General features: G+C 38.7%; 1 protein-coding gene across 4 annotated transcripts in view; it reads left to right on the top strand.

Annotated features, from left to right (window-relative positions):
* The window catches only part of ANO4 (anoctamin 4), a 192,809-nt gene that overhangs the window by 146,341 nt on the left and 29,153 nt on the right, over nucleotides 1-17,315 (top strand). For all 4 annotated transcript variants that reach the window (XM_061476375.1, XM_061476374.1, XM_061476377.1 and 1 more), the window contains 4 exons: nucleotides 6,076-6,158; nucleotides 9,924-10,064; nucleotides 11,937-12,101; nucleotides 15,398-15,434. In XM_061476375.1, the coding sequence (XP_061332359.1) occupies nucleotides 6,076-6,158; nucleotides 9,924-10,064; nucleotides 11,937-12,101; nucleotides 15,398-15,434 (426 nt within the window). The remainder of the gene's footprint in view (nucleotides 1-6,075; nucleotides 6,159-9,923; nucleotides 10,065-11,936; nucleotides 12,102-15,397; nucleotides 15,435-17,315) is intronic.

Raw genomic sequence — 17,315 nt, 5'->3', positions numbered from 1 at the left:
AACTGTTGCCATGGAGTCTGATTTTTGCATATAGGACAGTTATGTTTCCACCTCCACTGTTTTCCCTACTGTGGTCTCATAGGCAGAATTGAAGGGAAGAGGAAACAATAATTTCTGGCAGCAGAAAGGGTCTTTCAAACATGCGCTGAGCATGCCCAGGCTCTTAGCTCCTACCATGCCATTCTGAGAGGTTAACACCTTTAGAAAATAGATCATGAGGTGCCTCAAAAATGGCATCCATCTTATAGCTCCAGGAGCTTGAGCTAGTCTGATTTGTCCATTGCTCTTTCTCACACACCTCCAACTGCTTTGGAAAGTTGTCCAAGTAATCCTTATAATCTGCATTTTAAACTGCAAATCTGTTTTGCACAAGAAATATCCAGGAGGCAACATTTGAGCCACCAGGATAACATAGATTAGCCTACCAGTCTGTCCAGTTCCTTCCTCCAAAACTACGTTTTTGCCTTAGTTAACTAATTAAATTAGACCATACACCAGTCAGGCCTATTGGTATACAGCATATGTAATATTGGGAGTATTAAAATATCACAAATCACCTTCAAGAAAAAACTCACAGATCTTACAATTTAATGTTTTTCCTTGTTTTTTTACCTTTGTTTTAGGGCTATATCAGAGCTCAGAATCACCAAAAATTTCTAAGCCTTAAAGATTTTTTAGATGTTTACGCAGCTTTTCCAACCCTTTTCTCAATGTGCTCACTGAAGTTGAGAAATTCCAAGACAGTTTAGAGGCAGAGACTTCCATCTCAGCTCAATAGGAAAATTGATGGGTTAACATTGTTGAATATTTATGTCATTGTTCCTAACTGCTGGTGAGCATCTCTTTGGATTACAGCTTTTGGCACCAGTGCCTTTGTTCCTCCTAAAGAGTAACACTGCTTCCATGAAACAGCTGTACTCACAGGGCTGCACCTGTGTCTTAGCATTGCCCAGAGCAGGGCTGTAGGAAAAGAAGCTCTAGTAAGGGGAGTTGCTCACTCAGATAACCGTGCCTGATCCTGCCCTGTAGTTGTTGTGTGGGAGAAGGCTAAGCTGTCCCTAGCTGACAGGAGCTGCACCTCACTTTGGGTAGCCTTGCATTCTTCCCCCTCTTTCAGCATCCCTGTCAGACTCCCAGACCCAATTCCCCATGGGAATATCACCATGCCAGTGGACAAGGACTCCAAAATACCGTCCATCCATGCATCTCCAGCACCTAATCCCGCAGAGAGAGATCAATTGGTTTGTGGAGAAGAGACTATAGGACAGCAGCTGGGCTGAGAGATTTCCTCACCAGTTTTGTTGGCTTACATTGCGCTTGTGAGCTTGCTGCCAAGAGGGATGTAGGGACAGGAATAGGAACAAGGTTGCAAGTATAGGTTATGGACTGGGGAATCGGGTGATCCTGTGTTTCCACCCAGACTGTACTTTCATGAATAATACTTTGCTCAGACAACAGTGAAATTGTGGAGATATTTTCCGTACAGTTAGGGCTAAACCAGCATCAGAGCAAGGAAAGCCACACTTTCCAGGGATTTTATGGTACTATATATATAAGTTTGCTTACCTCCTGTCCTAAATGGATTTTCAGTTTGCAGTAGGCCTATTGGCAGCTGCAGGCATTACCATCATCTCAGTAAATCATAGGGGAAGAGAAGAAACAATGATAGGAGTTTAATTGTGGGAATATTTTTTTTCTGTCAGCATGAAACAACTGGCAAGTGCATGGCAAATTGGCTGTGAAAGCTTCAGCCTTCTAGATGCTTCAGTTTGACAGACACTAGCATATAAAAAATTATGGCAGTGCTTTTAAAAATAGAGAATGAAAGCAAAAAAAGGCAGCTAGAATTGTGTTACCTCTTTAGTCTGAACTTAGCCACTGTCTTATTACCTAAAATTCCTCCTTCACTGCCTTTAAATCCATTAGTCAACTCACATCTTGAAGGAGAAGCTTCAGCCATTTGCTTGATGTTCTCAAAACCAGGCATGTTCAGGTTGGGCTTTCCATGAAGACATGATCTCTATGGAGGCTTCCTCTTTCTACTGTAAAGACATCTTTAACTGATGGAGAAAGAGGGTTGCTCCCTTTTTAAACAGAAATAAAATGTTTCTTCAAATGATGAGCAAACTGCTGTGGCCAGGCTAGGGAGATGCATTACCACGACAAATATCAGTTTGAGCTTTTTGATTTGTGGAGCAGCAGTAGGCTTGGCTGTGGGACTCTGAAGCAGAGGGACTCATCTTTTATAGTGCTTAGATGTGGGATAAGTCAGTCCCATCAAAGAAAGGTTGGAATTATCAAGTGCACCAGGAGACATTGGAATAGAGAAACACTTTTCTTCAAAAAATATATTGACCCATCACCTCACTTATTGTATTTCTGCCTGGTTTAAGCAAAGTTCTATGTAAGAATTAAAGTAATTGATACAATAGGAAAAAATATTATACTTACTAATGTATTCCCAAAAGACATAGGACTTAAGACAACTTTCATTTTAAACTGGCGTAGCAAAGGCAAAAGGTAGTCTCCCTTAGGTACACTGGTGATATTCACTGGTAGTTTGTATAAGCTTTTCTGTACTGGAGCTTCTGTTGAAGGGAAAACCCTTTCAAAAGGGTTGAAGCTATGAAGTGCTGTGGTTTAAAGGAAGCAGCAAGTCCCTGTAAACCCTAATACTTTTTTTTTTTATTGGTGAACAGATTGTTGTTGATTCTTACTGAGATGTCATCATCTCAGAAGCTGAAAAAGAATTCTTCCTTTTGTGAATCTCTAATCCTGATGGTATTTCCAAACGTTCAAAGCTTTCAAAAAGAGGAGAGCAGTAGCATTTTGTGTGTTTCTGTGGTAGAGGGAAACACCTACACTTTGCCCTTTATATATACTTTGAGATGTGTCAAGCCTGATGAAAAGGTAGGTCCCATTTCTAGGAAAAACTCCTCTCTTTTTATTGTTTGAATTGGATTCTTGCCAGAGACAGAAAGTGACAGATGGTCATTGTAAGTAAATGTTGACATTTAAAATTCAGCAAAAATTCATTCTCAGAAACAAATCTAGGTAAATTTGATAATCAGTTGGTTCCCAGTATGTTGCTGTAAACCCAGATGGAATTGTAGTTTTGCTTTTCCAGTTGAAGTACTGGGGAAAGTGAGCACAAAGATGTCACTGTCTAGATGTTTCCTGAAGCTAAGTAGCAAAGTTCTGTAACTGTTCAATAGGAGAATTCAGCTACTTATAATTTCTAATGCTTTGTTAAAGACAAGGTGGGCTGATGGTAATTTCTCTGTCTCTACATATCTTTGGGAGACTAAGGGACACAAGAAAAGCCCTTTTTGACATTTCTAGTCTACCTAGAAGCATGTTTCCTTTGCTAAAGGAAGTAGCTTTAGAACACTTGCTGAAGGGCAAACTTGGGAGGAGAAAAAAGGCCTGGCATGAATAATTTAACACCATTTTTTTTTCAAGCAATAAGAAATGCCAACGTAAAACATGTTTTTCCAATTATATCAGTTAGTCTAATAGAAGGTATTACTTGCCTGCAAACCTTGGCTCTAGAATAAAACATTCACATTGATTTGATCTCTGAGAAGACAGAATTTAAGGAGGTTCTTCAGCAATATTCCTGGTGTACAGAATATATTCTGTAAGTCAGGATGGATATATTAAATGAAATATACTAAAGAAAGGATTTCTGAGAGAAGTTCAGGATTAAGCTATTTGCTGTGAGAGGCCATTTGCATAACTAGATAAGATCACAACTTGTTTCAAAAGTATCTGAGGAAGTTATGTTAAGACAGCTGTTTGTGCAAGTGGGCGTTGAGGACTGAGCGGCAAGGCTGAGCTCTGAAGCAGGGCAAGTACAGTATAGAAAAAGCTAAAAAAAGACCTGGGAGTTAAGGCCAATGCGAAATTAAAAATTCCAAGCAAGATAATTTTGAGAACTCTCAACATCTGATTTAAACATGCCAATAGGAAAATGGGAGAAGGGTAAGTACAACTGTGTCGTGTTGAGCTGTCAAAGTCAGAAAAGAACGTTGAAGTGTGATGTAGGGTATTAGTGATTACTTGACTAGAGAAGAAACAGAGACATTTCAAAATGCAGTACTTTTTAGAAGACCTCAGTAGTACAGTGAATCAATCAAAGATGGTTATTTATAGCACATTTTTAAATATCTAGCAAGGGAGAAGTGCATACTGACCTGGATAGAAGACAAAAGGTATAGCACAGTCAAAGCTGAAGCAGCGCTGAGTAGATCATCCTATTTGCTACTTAATTATTTGACAACTAGCTCTGTAAGCAAGCTTCGGGAGCTGCACCTATTTACTCTAGCAGGTGCTAAATATACAAAATATAGTATGTATAGTATAGTTTTGTCACTCCATGTTTGTGAAAAAAAGAGAAGAAAAAAAGTATGTTTCAGCACAGATGTACCTGAGATGTTCATGACTGTGGACTCATACGTCCACTTCAGTCCTTCTTCAAGCTGTTTTTGGAATGGAAACAGAGTGGTAGTAATCAATCAGGCTTGTTTCTCCAAGGTCTCTGAAAAGTGCAGGGCTGCTTGTTTAGCCTGTACAAAATAATTCAATATGAGCTGACAGGAAAGAAGCAGCTCCACCAGAAGACAAGTTGAGGAATGAATAATGTGGTGGTTCAGCCACAGAAGAGCCTTATTAGCACTTATCAGTTTTGCTGATCCAAACTGATCATACTGCAGTTATTACGGAAAGTCATAGAAACATTAGGCTGAGGAGATTGAATTGACTTTATTAGGTTAAATCAAAGCAGCTGGTTACCTGGTGTAACATAACTCCAGCTTTCAGACAAAGGATAATGTGATGTAGGAAAATGCCTTCAAGCCAAATAGCTGCCTCCTTAGACATGCTTTTGATATCTTATCTGCTCACAGTGCTCATTTTCTAAGTATATCTTAGCCACATTGGCATGCATTACAACATAGTAATTCTTACTGGCTAAAAGTTCACTTTCCCTAAACTGGCACCAGTGCATAGTATCATGCCACGTCATCATCAATATGTGGCAATAGCGCAGATAGTCCATTAAGGAGATGTTTTTAGGACTGAATGTAGAATATACAGCCAGGGTATTGTGACACTGTTACAGCTGGTACCATGCTAGCTCATGAACAGAGAAGTTTATGTTTGCTGTGGTTATCAGCCTGATGCTTTTCAGTGATCAATAAAGACACAAACCTCACAGTGTGCGAGGAAGTCTTTCCATTGATTTCTGTTAGCTTTAGACATCTTCTACGTTCTTTTAAGAAAGCAACTAAAAATAATTAAAAATAAACATAAACAGACTCACTATTAATCTCCAGAATATGAAGATACTGTTTTATGACTGAGTGCTTCCTTGATTGTCCTTCCTATCACAAAATAGAAACACAGTCATTTATAGGCATATTACACAAAATAGAAACACAGTCATGTATAGGCATATTACAATATCTTGAATTCTATCAGTAAGGGCTGTGCAGCACAGAATGTTGAAAATGCCATATGTTAATGCCACACCATATATATACACTCATGTAGTGTAAAAGAAATGGTCTGGATTAGACAGGTGTAAAATAAGAGTTCCCATTTCCTCAGCTAATACTCTACAGATTTGCATGTGCAGTGTAATGTGCTTCCTCTGGGTACTGGTTTCTGTGCATTTTAAATGGTCTTCAAAGAAGGAAAGTTACTGCTTTGCCTACAATAGCCCCAGGAAACCTTTTGCTTCATCAAAAATCTGCTATATCTAGTAATGATGACTCACAGGAACAATTTTATTCTCTGAGAGTCCTCCCTTGGTTGGTTAGAAATTAAACATTCTTATTTAGCACTAAATCAAATCTCTAAAGCCTAGATCATACTTGGGGAAAGTTAAGTAATCCTTAGAAAGCACTGTTTTTTGAAAGCAGTTTTGATCATCAGCATGATTTGCTGTTCAAAGGAACCTATTTATGCAAAGAAATGGAAATAATGTAACAGTTTCATTCAACAGTTCTGTGATCGTTATTAACACTTTCTTGACTGAAAACCAATTTTATATTATTTTTCTATTTGCTCCAGCAACTGTTTTTTTGGAATTTTGGAAAAGAAGGCGAGCAGTAATTGCTTATGACTGGGACTTGATAGACTGGGAAGAAGAAGAGGTTTGTAAAAGAATGTATTCTTTAATCTTTAGTACAAAAAGATTTGGTTAAAAATGTAAGCATGTTTTCTTTTCGATATATTTTCAATTCTCCATTCACATTTTCATAAACTAGGAAATGAGAATTTTTCTCCTTAGATATTTTCTTTTCAGAAGCAGTGTGCCAGATGCTACCTTTATCTGTCACATTAGAGATTAAAGATACTAATAGGAACTCACCTGGCTATTTCTCAAAGATTTATGTGATCAGTCATCAGAGCATCAGCATCTCATTGGCATTTGAGGTATCAGTTCCTCCTTTGTTCAGCTTTCAGTGGGATCCCAAGAGTGGGAGCTGATGCCTCTCAGAGGTGTCTTCTCTGAAGATGCTACAGTTGACAGTGCCCATGCCTACTTCATGGCTCATGTATGTCCTTGCTTGAAGATCATCTCTGTGGAACACTGCCTCCTTTTATTGAGTATCAAATGCTGCACTTTTCTGTTGGAGCTGGGGTCTTTGCAGGACTTTGCACCTATGACAGTCACAGTTTGGAAGCAGGTGTCCCAGGTGAAAAAGTAGTTTCCCATTTTCCTGTTTTGTGGTTCAAAGTTCATCTCTTCACTTTGCTATTGCTTTCAGTGGCAAGCAGTATGACCTGCAAACCACAAGCTTTGCAAGTAGACTTACTTCTTGGGCTGACATCATTGTCCCAGTGATCAAGATTCAGATTTTCAGTCTTTTACAAATCCCTTTTTTGTACATCTGGGATATAGAGGACAATATATCCTTGGACTAAGCAGGATAGGAATCCTGCAAGAATTCACTTATTGAAGGACTCAGTAACATCCAGAAAGAAAAGGATATATTTTCAAGGATAAAAGAAATTTAGAGTACTTCTTCTAGTGTGGAAATATCTGCTCTAAGGCATTGCACATTAATCCATTTTTGATATTCCAGAAATCAGTACAGTTTCTCCAGTGAATAAAGAGTTGGAATGATCTGTGTCTGAGAAGCAGGAAGGAAGCAGAACAGTCAGTTTTATTTAGATTGAAAAAGACCTATCCTGTGAAGTTTGATCATGAAGTTGTTCTTGTCAGTGAGATGGCAGTGAGAATTTTATCTCTGTAGGGTGAAAATTTACTCCTAAAAGTGCTGCTTTCTCATAAAGTCACTGCTAATTAAATTTCCTCTCTACATCCCATTCATTTGTCACTGGACAAAATCAGATTATTTCTTTTAGTAGTTATTTCAAAGAAATCAATTAAAGAGTTCTAATTACCGTTTTAAGTTACAAGATTTTGATAATGAAGATTGTTACTTGTATTAGCATTATCTGCCATGTCTAGTTTTTGCTTGCTTTAATTTTCATTGTCAAATTGAAAAATAAGGTTTTGCTACAGACAGAAATTTATTAATTCCTGCCTACAACAGATTAAAAATAAAATACAAAACATTTGTAAGGCTTCCTATCACTTCATCATCATTTTTCTGTTCTAAATGAAGAAACAAAGGAATGAAGCAGTGAAGACAAAGGGAAGGAGAATGAAATTTCTTCAGACATGCAACCTTGTGAATTCCTCACCACTTTAGATTTTCACCTAAGGAGGGCAGGCAGCAGTCCCTGCAGTGCCCACATCCCCCAGCCTGGAGACACAGGCTAAATGTTTCTGGGTTTTTCATCCCTTCATGTTTGTATTCCCTTTTCTAGTAAATCAGGTGCAAGATGGGAGACATGGAGAGTAACTTGGTCTTGGCTGTGTGTGCGACCAGAAATGAACTGTGCAGAGTTCCTGGCACTGCCGTCTGAAATATGGCTCTGTTCCTATTTACAGCATACTTTTTATAATTTTCTTCAGTGTCAGTTTATAGCATTAACCTCAGCCAGATACAGTACTGTACACTTCCTGCTCCAAACTGTGCTCAGCATTGCTGGGTGTCGTTAAACAGGCCCATGCCAAAGTATCAGTTTTGTGTGAAAAATGTCTGTAAAAATAGCAGTTGCATTATCTAAATTGACTGGAGATTGTAGGAGATAGATACCTAGACTCATGAATGGGTGGATATGAGAAGGACTTCCCTATAGTGCAGATTATGAAAGATAATAGAAACTTGGCTTAGAGAGAGCTGCAGAGAAGAAAGGGTTTCTTGTATATGACTCGGTAAGCCAGCTGGCAGAGTCCTGTAATGGTTTAACCCCAGCTGGGGTGCCATCCTCAAGCATCCTGCTTCAATGCTATTACACTCTGTCCTTTTGCATGTCCTTGGGCACACAGGAATAGTACTGTTTCTCTTGCTAGATTATGATCTGCTTGGCAGCTTTCAGCCCTAATATGGCAGGAACAGCTTGAGCAAGGTAGAATAAGAGCCCCCTCAGAAACATGCTTAGTCTCTGTAAATAGCTAATGTAGGCATGGTTCCCTCAAGCCCATAATTACTTACACTGGCATTGCAGCTGAACATACATGCCTCTTAACTTTTTGTAACACCATATTACCAGGTTGCTGCTCAAAGTTGGAAGTTAACTGTATTGAAAAAAAGTACCTTCAAAACTTGAGAGAATGAGAATGAGGCATGACTTTCTCCCCATACCCCAGGGGAATTTTATAAAAAGGATGTAGGATTTTAGGATATCTTACTTTTATTCACATTCTGGAGACTTGTATGAGCAGTTAATATTCACCAGTTTCAATGCAGCCATTTAAGGTCTGGGCATGTACAACTTTCAATCAATTAAATGCAGGCTGAGGGATGGAAGTGACTAAATTTGCTAAGCTCAGTCCTCGGCTCTTACAAAGAAATGCGCAGCAGAGGCCTGGTGGAAAAGCTTCAGACAGGCCATAGCTGTCTTTGTGCTCCCTTGTAGCCAGCTGTACCATGGGCCAGTTCTCCAGTATGCATCACAGCGTTGTAAAACTTGACTTAATGTAGATAGACCGCCAGCAGCTGTGAGAGTCCCTCTCCACTTCCTCTCCGGTACCTTCTCTCAACTCTAACAGCATCCTCAATGTCAGACTTGGGTGAGATGGCAGAGGACGTGTGACTGTTGGTGAACCTCCTGGATGGCAGGGCAGTGGGGTAGCCCTACTGCAGATGAAAATCATAAGGTCTTACCTGAACTAGGGGTGAACCTTGTCTTCTGACAAGGCTGTAAACAGATATATCAAAGTGCCTCTCAAAGAGATCCACAGGTTTCATTTCAGAAGAGAGTTTTTATGGCAAAACAGGACTTCAGATAATGTTGTCCAAGTTGGGAAGAATTGAGCAGTATTAGATGTCATAGCTCCTTCTTCAAATGCTGAGAAACTTTTGCTGATAACAGGAAGGTAACCTAGTTACCTAGCAAACAGCAACTGGGTTTGGATAAAGGAATTTGGTTTTGTGTTGGGTTTTTGGTTTTGGGGTGTTGGGGTTTGTTTTTTTTTTTGCTTTGTTGTAGAATTCCAGTATCAATAGGTTAATACCAGGTTGGAAAATTCTGTGGTATCAGCCTTAAAATTATCTGGTTTACAGCCATATAATTAGAATTTGTTATATTGTTTAGGTGGCTAGCTAACTGGGGAGTTTACTAAGTACTTAAAATATGGCTTTATGGATCCAGTGTTTTATTCTAGTTCTCATGAAGGAGACCTTAGTTCCCAGCTCAGCGTTTATTGGAGATGCGCCAGTTGCTGAATTCAAAGATGTACTTCCCAATAATGATATTGGTTATCTGATAAGCAATCTGAAGTTTCCTACAGAATCTTTCCTAGCTCTGCTGTATGTGAACGTTGTCTGTCTATTCTTTAGGAGGAAATACGTCCACAGTTTGAAGCCAAGTACTCCAAGAAAGAACGAATGAACCCCATATCCGGGAAGCCAGAGCCTTATCAAGCATTTGCAGATAAATGCAGCAGACTCATTGTTTCTGCATCTGGAATATTTTTTATGGTTTGAGAACTTTTATTTATTTACCAGTTGAAAAAATACAAAATGGCATTATCTCTAGTGAGAGAGCATAAAGATACTGGATATGATTGCTTTAAAGTCAAGTAAGCTCTAGCATGTTTACTGCAGGCTGAAAACCTGTACAAAGCAAATTGCCTGAGATTTAAAGTCCTACACAAGTTTACTCTTCACTGAATCTCCCAGATATTTAAGTCCTTCCTTCAAGGGTTATACACGTATCACTGTATGTAGCAATACACCTGCTGGAATAGTAATGCTATCACATTTAGGCACCAACTTCAGCTGGCTGAGCCAGCTCATCAATTTCCTTGCCTTCCCTGTGTAGACTGCACAGAGTAATGAGGACTGATGCCATAGAATAGGCAGCTGTTCTTTGTAAACGCTACAGAAAACGCAGCTAAGATGCCTACAGTGCTTAATGATGTTAATATGTCCCAGTTTTTCAGTGTATCGAGGAGGGTTCATATTCCTAATGCAATTGAAATGGAAAACTCGATGTTCCTTGTCTAAAATGAGGCATCTCTCCTGCTTCCAAAATGCAAAACTAGATGCACTTCTCCTGAAGAAAGCTGCCTGCATTCTGCTGAAATGCCCCCATCTTCTAACTTCACTGAAACTGTTATTCACATGACAACAGCAGGGGTAGGACTGGTCTTGAAAACACAGCTGACATCAACTCAGACCCTCATGGAATTTACTAGGGCTTTCCCAGGAGGCTAGAAAATTACATATGTATAATTTCAGGAGCTGTGAAGAGCCAGGTAAGTGAGCTAGCCCAGCAACTCTGTGTTTGAATGAGACAGAAGAGAACAGGTCAGAGGGCTTGTAGGAACCTGATGGCTTCAAAATTGTCCAATGCAGTCTCGGTCAAGAAAGGCAAGAGAATTATTGAGATGAACTGTGCTCTGGTATGTCTGGAGGATGGACAGACACACAGGAAAACACTGGGCATGAGGAGCCAACATGCTGTCTGACTCAGTCTTTGAAGACTTATGTCTGCTCAGGACTGTAGTCTTTGCTCAGAAATGATTCTATACCTGCAACATTTTGTATGTTTTCCCTACTTTTTTTTTCTCTTGAAGGGGAACAGTTTTCACTCCCTATCCTTTGCAAACACAGTCATTAATCTTCTCAGCCTAGTGATAGATCCTGCTCAAAGCGACAGAAAGTAACCTTGCTCTGAGTTGCACGCAGGACAAATTATCCTCATAACAGTTCTTGAAACAGGTCAAGGATTATTTTCACTGAAAATGTGGGGGTTTGCTGGCATAGTGCAGGCTTCCAATGACTTAGAAAAACTCAGAATTCCCCTCATTTAGGTAAAAATATTCCTTAAAAGTTATAGCTTTAAACATAGGAGATAGATGCTTACAAAAACTTCAAGTTAGAGCTGTTCTGAGTTTCACAGCATTAACTCTCACAGTGCAGTTACTGATACAGCTTGAACCGTACTAGTGGTTCCCTGTTAACAAAGGAAAGTGGTCCTTCTTCCCCTCAACGCTATGCAGGGAATTCAGAGACAATCCTTCACATTCACACACTTTTATTTTTCTTCTTCACTGGGATTACGTCAATCAATTTTGTGACTAATAAAATATGAAACCAGCTTGATGATTAGCATTCAGTGTTTTCAAAATCATTTTGCCCATTTAATTATCTTAGATATCCTTCAGTTCTGATACACTTCTCTGTGAATAACCTTGGAATACACCTATTTTTTGCAAATAATCATGTCTTCTGCTGAAGAAACTTTCCTTATCTAATAAGGTGGCTAATGGGTACTGTGTCTGAGTTTCTATGAGATGAGTCACACCATGCTAAAATGGTTTCTCTCTGATTTTTTCTTTCCTTTAGATCTGTGTGGTGATTGCTGCTGTTTTTGGCATTGTTATTTACCGTGTTGTGACTGTCAGCACTTTTGCTGCCTTTAAGTGGGCTTTAATCAGAAATAACTCTCAGGTTGCAACTACAGGGACTGCAGTGTGCATCAACTTTTGCATCATCATGCTACTAAATGTGGTGAGTAACATATCCAAAGATGTACCTGAGCCATCAGACTAGTAGATACATCAGTCTACAGATCACCAAATGCTTTTGGTTCCTTTTTCATCAGAAATTCAATGTCTTGCTAAGCCATGGCATTATTGTTTATGAATATCATTCACTATTTATATAAAGTACAGTTCCAAATCCAAAACATTGTGTTTGAATATTTAAAAAAAATATTCTAGGGAGACATGTCTCTATTTCTCTTTTATCCTCTGCTTCTTTTTTCTTTTCATATATTTGCAGGTTTCAGTCCATTTCGTTAATATTATTCTTTTTAATTAGTGTTTTGATGTTATTTTTTAAATACAGTGCCCAAGCTTAATTCTAATTTATACTAATTTCAGCAATTCAAGCTTCAGTTTTCACAGTAGTTTACCGGTGAAGATAGCGTATAGAGACAAAATGTCCATATGCAGGAGGACTGCCTCGGGCTGAAGAACTTCACGATGCTTGAGCAGACCTGTCTTGTTCATGAGCTAGCAATGGACTTTGTCAGAGTGCACCTGAGACATGGTCTGGAGGCATTGGGAGGGGGGCTTTCTGAGGTCAGGTTGTTGTTGTGAACTCGTTCAGAACTAGTCTTGGGCCAAATTAAAAACTGGAATTTCCATGTGGTAGAAGTCACAGTAAGACAGTATATCATAGGATAGATGGGGAATGAGTTCTGTCCTTCCATCAAGATGCAGGTACTGCTGTATATTGCTGTGATAGCAGTGTGGTTTTAACTAGTTGCTCTTAGCAAGAGGTTTATGGCTTTTTACTGTCAGGGTTTTGTTCTAAGAATGTATTTCAAGGGAGAGAAGGGATCCGCCTACAAACATCCAGGTAATGGATCCAGGATGGAGTATCTGTACTCAGTAGTAGCAAGAACTTTCTGCAGAAAGCTTGTTAGTTTTTGCTTCAGGAGGTACTCTAACTTACCTCCTAGCAGACATAAGAGATGCTATTTCAGGCCTGCATATTTCCAAGTTCTGGCTTGGAGACCTCTTTCTCTTATTTCCTGTGCAATACCCATGCATTTCCACCACCTAAAAATTCGTTTTAACAGCCACTCATTTATATAGAAGGAAATTCCAAGAGGCTTTGCTCCCTTTCACATAGGCAAGACTGGATTGGTGACTAGGACAGTCTGTCAAGAACTGTTTACTTTCCTGTATTTTCCCTAAGGTGGGATATAGGCTGAGAAAGAAAAGAAGTAAGAGGTGGAAGCTGTTATTCTGTCTGAATTTGTACTGAGGGGTCTCTTGTTTTATGTTATTTTGATTTATTGTTTGCTATCTGGAGCTTTTAGATATTTTTTTTTTAATCCACCTAAAGCACACAGTAAGCATAGAAGAAATAAAAAGAAAACTATATATATCTTTCAGTACATCCATTTCCAAGCTCTCAGCATCAGTCATTGTATATGCAGTGACGCAGCAACAAAGAATTATAGCACAAACAAAATTATTTGGTTCTCAAAGCATTTTACAGCTTAGAGAAATTATTTAAATATTGAAAGAAGGCTTGAAGGTGCCTTTTGAGAAACTTTGTTTTCTTTCCTAAAATGCATCAAATAAGTAAAGCACTGCAAAGATGGATTTCTTAAGCCTTACACTCATTACCATGCAACGAATACCACCGCCTTAGATCTGGATATAGCTCATGGAAACAAAAGATCCCCAAAACACGAAACTGTAGGAGCTTTTGAAAAGGATTTAAGTACATAATCCCTCACTTCCCATCATGGATTAATGCAGTTAATGCTGAGGGACAGTAGTGGGATTTTATTTTTTTTTTTTTAAATTCCCCAGGAGCAATTCAGGTGGTTGAATTCTCTACAGTGACTCAAACAAAGTAGCAGGAGAGCAGGCAAGGATACAGTAATAAAACCAGAATAGACCCAGATGTATATAACAGTAAGGAATTCACTGCTAGGAAGCCTGGAAAAACACTAGTGATTCTGATAGGGATTGACAATCTCTCTAAGCATCAGGGGGAAGCTCTAGACCACAGATAACTTCTAGAATGGATGCACTGGGAGCTAGGCACATACACCGACAAAACAAAATGACCTTCAAAGCATAAAATAAATAAAATTGCAAAATAGCACACTCCCTGCTGAGACCAGGATATAAAACACCCAGACATTTAGCACTTTTACAGTTGTCCTTAATAGATCCTTTTAAACCTAAAAAAAATCACCTTTTTCATTACTTGAAACAAAACTGTTTACTCCAAAGGCAGAGAAAAGCTATCCTAAGTAAGAAGTGTTTGTTAATATGGATGAGATAATTCAGGGTGACTTCAGCTCTTAAGCAGGCAGTTTGATCTGTAAATTGCTCATAACTCAATTTAATTAAGAATTTATAACTGCAAATGAAAAGAAATATTGCTGATATGCATTTTAGGAATCAGTAAGTACTTGAGCCTAAAGAATGAGGAGCTTTTTATCCCTGCAGGCATCAGTGAGAGTTAAGGACATCTAATATTTTGTGTGAACAGGCTCCAGACTCATTTAAAGCAAATGGAAAAAGTATGAATTTACACTAATACTGATGTTCGTGGTAATGTACTTTATAGGTTCAAAAACCCTTTGCAAACACTAAATGTGAAAACGTTTCAAGTTAGCTTTCGTAAGCTTTATGAAGTTATCAGTCTCCCAGTGAGTTTGAGAGCAGGGTATCTGCTAAGCACAGAAAGTACCACTTTGGGACCTAGAACAGTGTCACTGATTCAGAGTAAGGTATGTGTCTGGTGGTGAAGATTACTAAAGACTTCCTCTGAAGCAACCCTGTCTTCCCAGTGATTTTCCTTTCAGCACCAAAAAAAATCCCAACAAAACCAGAAAGCCCAAAATACCCAACATACCAGTGCATGTTCTTACTTAGGGTGATTAATTTTTTTTTTATGTGAGATAAATGTTTTCCATAAGTCACTAAATCAAAAATCCAAGTTGTGCTATTGTTGTGCTTTGTGTTTTGGTAAAAGTTATCTTACCCTTTTTTCACTGTGCATGTAAAATAGGGACAGTAACAATGATTTTTTCTCCATATGTTGTGGATGAAAAGAGCTGAGTATAAGCTTTAAAAATATTACTATTCCTTGTTTGATTATATCATTACTATATTATTACTACACAATTTTATTATCATAATTGTCAAAGCATCACAGAGACCATCTGAGTGTCAGATTTAACATGTAGGAGAAGTTACTCTGCCTAGAAAACAGTTTTATATTTTTGAGCTGGTCATGTATCTAAGAAGCTGTTTCTTTTTCTGTTACAGCTGTATGAAAAGGTTGCTCTTTTCCTGACAAATTTAGGTAAGCAATGTTAAATACAAAATTGAGTGATACGGTATTTTTTGGCCCATATACTGTGATAGCATTCAAACTGTCTGTACAAATATGAAAAATCCTGATTAGTTTTCAATCTATAGGAACTGATGTTTTTCTTAAGTTTATAATACAGGAGCATATAAACAGCCATGGTGCCATTCAATCAGCAGTGACATCACTGACCTGCTATGTCTGGTTCTTGTACCAACCACTTATCTTGTGAGAACTTAAACAAATTGCTACCTTTGTGGAAAAAAAGCATGAATTTTCAGAGAGAATGAGCACTTACAACCCACAGGCTTTGTGAAGACCTGGAAATGAGGGAATCACTTCTGGAAGCCAAAATTATAGCTTGAAACTAAGGTGTTTATTGACTATCAAATACACATGTTTAAGAGGGGCAGTAATTTGGAGGGAAAATAACTGACTCATCAGCTCTACCAACATCTAAACTCGATGTTTTATGTTTCAGTAATCTTTTCGGTTCCCACAAAAGGTGATCTTTATGCTGAAAACAATATGTTTTTTAAGGACATCACATATTGTCCCTGTGGCAGCAATAGACTATAACTCATATATCCATAGTTCAGGAAGAGTCTGTAAAGATCCTGATCATGCTGCAGTAGTTGGAGGCAATTGGCAAGTGCTCCTTAGTGTCAGGAAGCCTGAAACGAGACTCTTGATGAAGGCCTATTAAGCAAACCATGTTATAGCTCCAGTGGTTGAGTGGAAGTGGTTTGAGGATATTATTTTGAGCTTCTGGATACCTGTGTACATTGATAATGTTCAGAAAGGTATTTTGGACAGATGGACAGATTTGGGTGTCCTCTCAGAGGAAACAAACAGCTGATTTTAGATAGTGTCAGGGCTTTTCTACATCTGGGAAGTCATAGGTGATGGGTTCAAAGCACATCTATGTAAGATAGCATTTTATTCTATTTTTTCTAATTAAACTGAGAGTCCCCATATTTTTGCTGTAGATGTAAAATATTTTTGCCATCCTATATCCATGGAAAAGATACCTGCTAGTTACAGTTGAGAAATAAGGCTTTCAAGTATGTGATTTGTACAGGCTGTACCTTTACTCCCTGTGACACCCTGGGAACAGTAAGATATGGTCTAGAGACTTTGAAGCTTGGTTACTTTCTGCCACTTAAAATGAAATAGGCCTGCTTCTTTTAGACTCTGCAGAAAGCACTTGTACAAGAACTCAGCGGGTCAAGCTGTTCTGACCATGTTCAAACTGTTTTGTGGTATTTACTCTGGCAGCCTAAGTAGCTGATTTAGTTTGCTTGATCTTTATCAGTGCAATAAGCTCAGAGTGGTACTGGCAGCAAAGCTACACTCAGGATGTCCTTCTTCAGTCTTTACATGACCTTTTTCAGAGCTCATGGCCACACTCTCGAGTGTTGCCATTGTCTCTGATGGGTGTATGAGCACAGCTTCAGCTGCAGCAGCCTTGTTAAAGTCAAACTTGTCCTTCGCACAAACTGACATCAAAAATCCCAGATGCTTTATTTCTTTCTGTGTAACTAAATATGTATGCACTGGCATACACACGAACTTGGGTTTCTTGACAAGCATTTGCAAATCATTAACACAGTTGTTAATTTATGGTCTGTTTTATGGTTTTCTTGATGCATCTATTTGAAATTTCCTCAGGGGTAGGGCAGCTCTAATTAAAGAGAATCCAGTTTGTTTCTGTATTTCCAGTACTTCCCTGGAGGCTCCTTTGGAAGGAGCGTATGACTACTACCACTATGATATTTAGAATTAGCACCTCCACTTCTCTGATTGCTCCTATTCACAGCAATGGTTGTCTATTAACAAGCTCCTGCCAGCTGTAAAGTAGTTCCAGGACAGGGT

The sequence above is a fragment of the Pezoporus flaviventris genome, unplaced genomic scaffold (genome assembly GCF_033815535.1).
Source record: "Pezoporus flaviventris isolate CSIRO_AGI_PZ_B2104156 unplaced genomic scaffold, CSIRO_AGI_Pfla_v1 ptg000096l, whole genome shotgun sequence".
Classification (NCBI taxonomy): Eukaryota; Metazoa; Chordata; class Aves; order Psittaciformes; family Psittacidae; genus Pezoporus; species Pezoporus flaviventris.
This window is presented reverse-complemented; position numbering and strand designations above follow the sequence as displayed.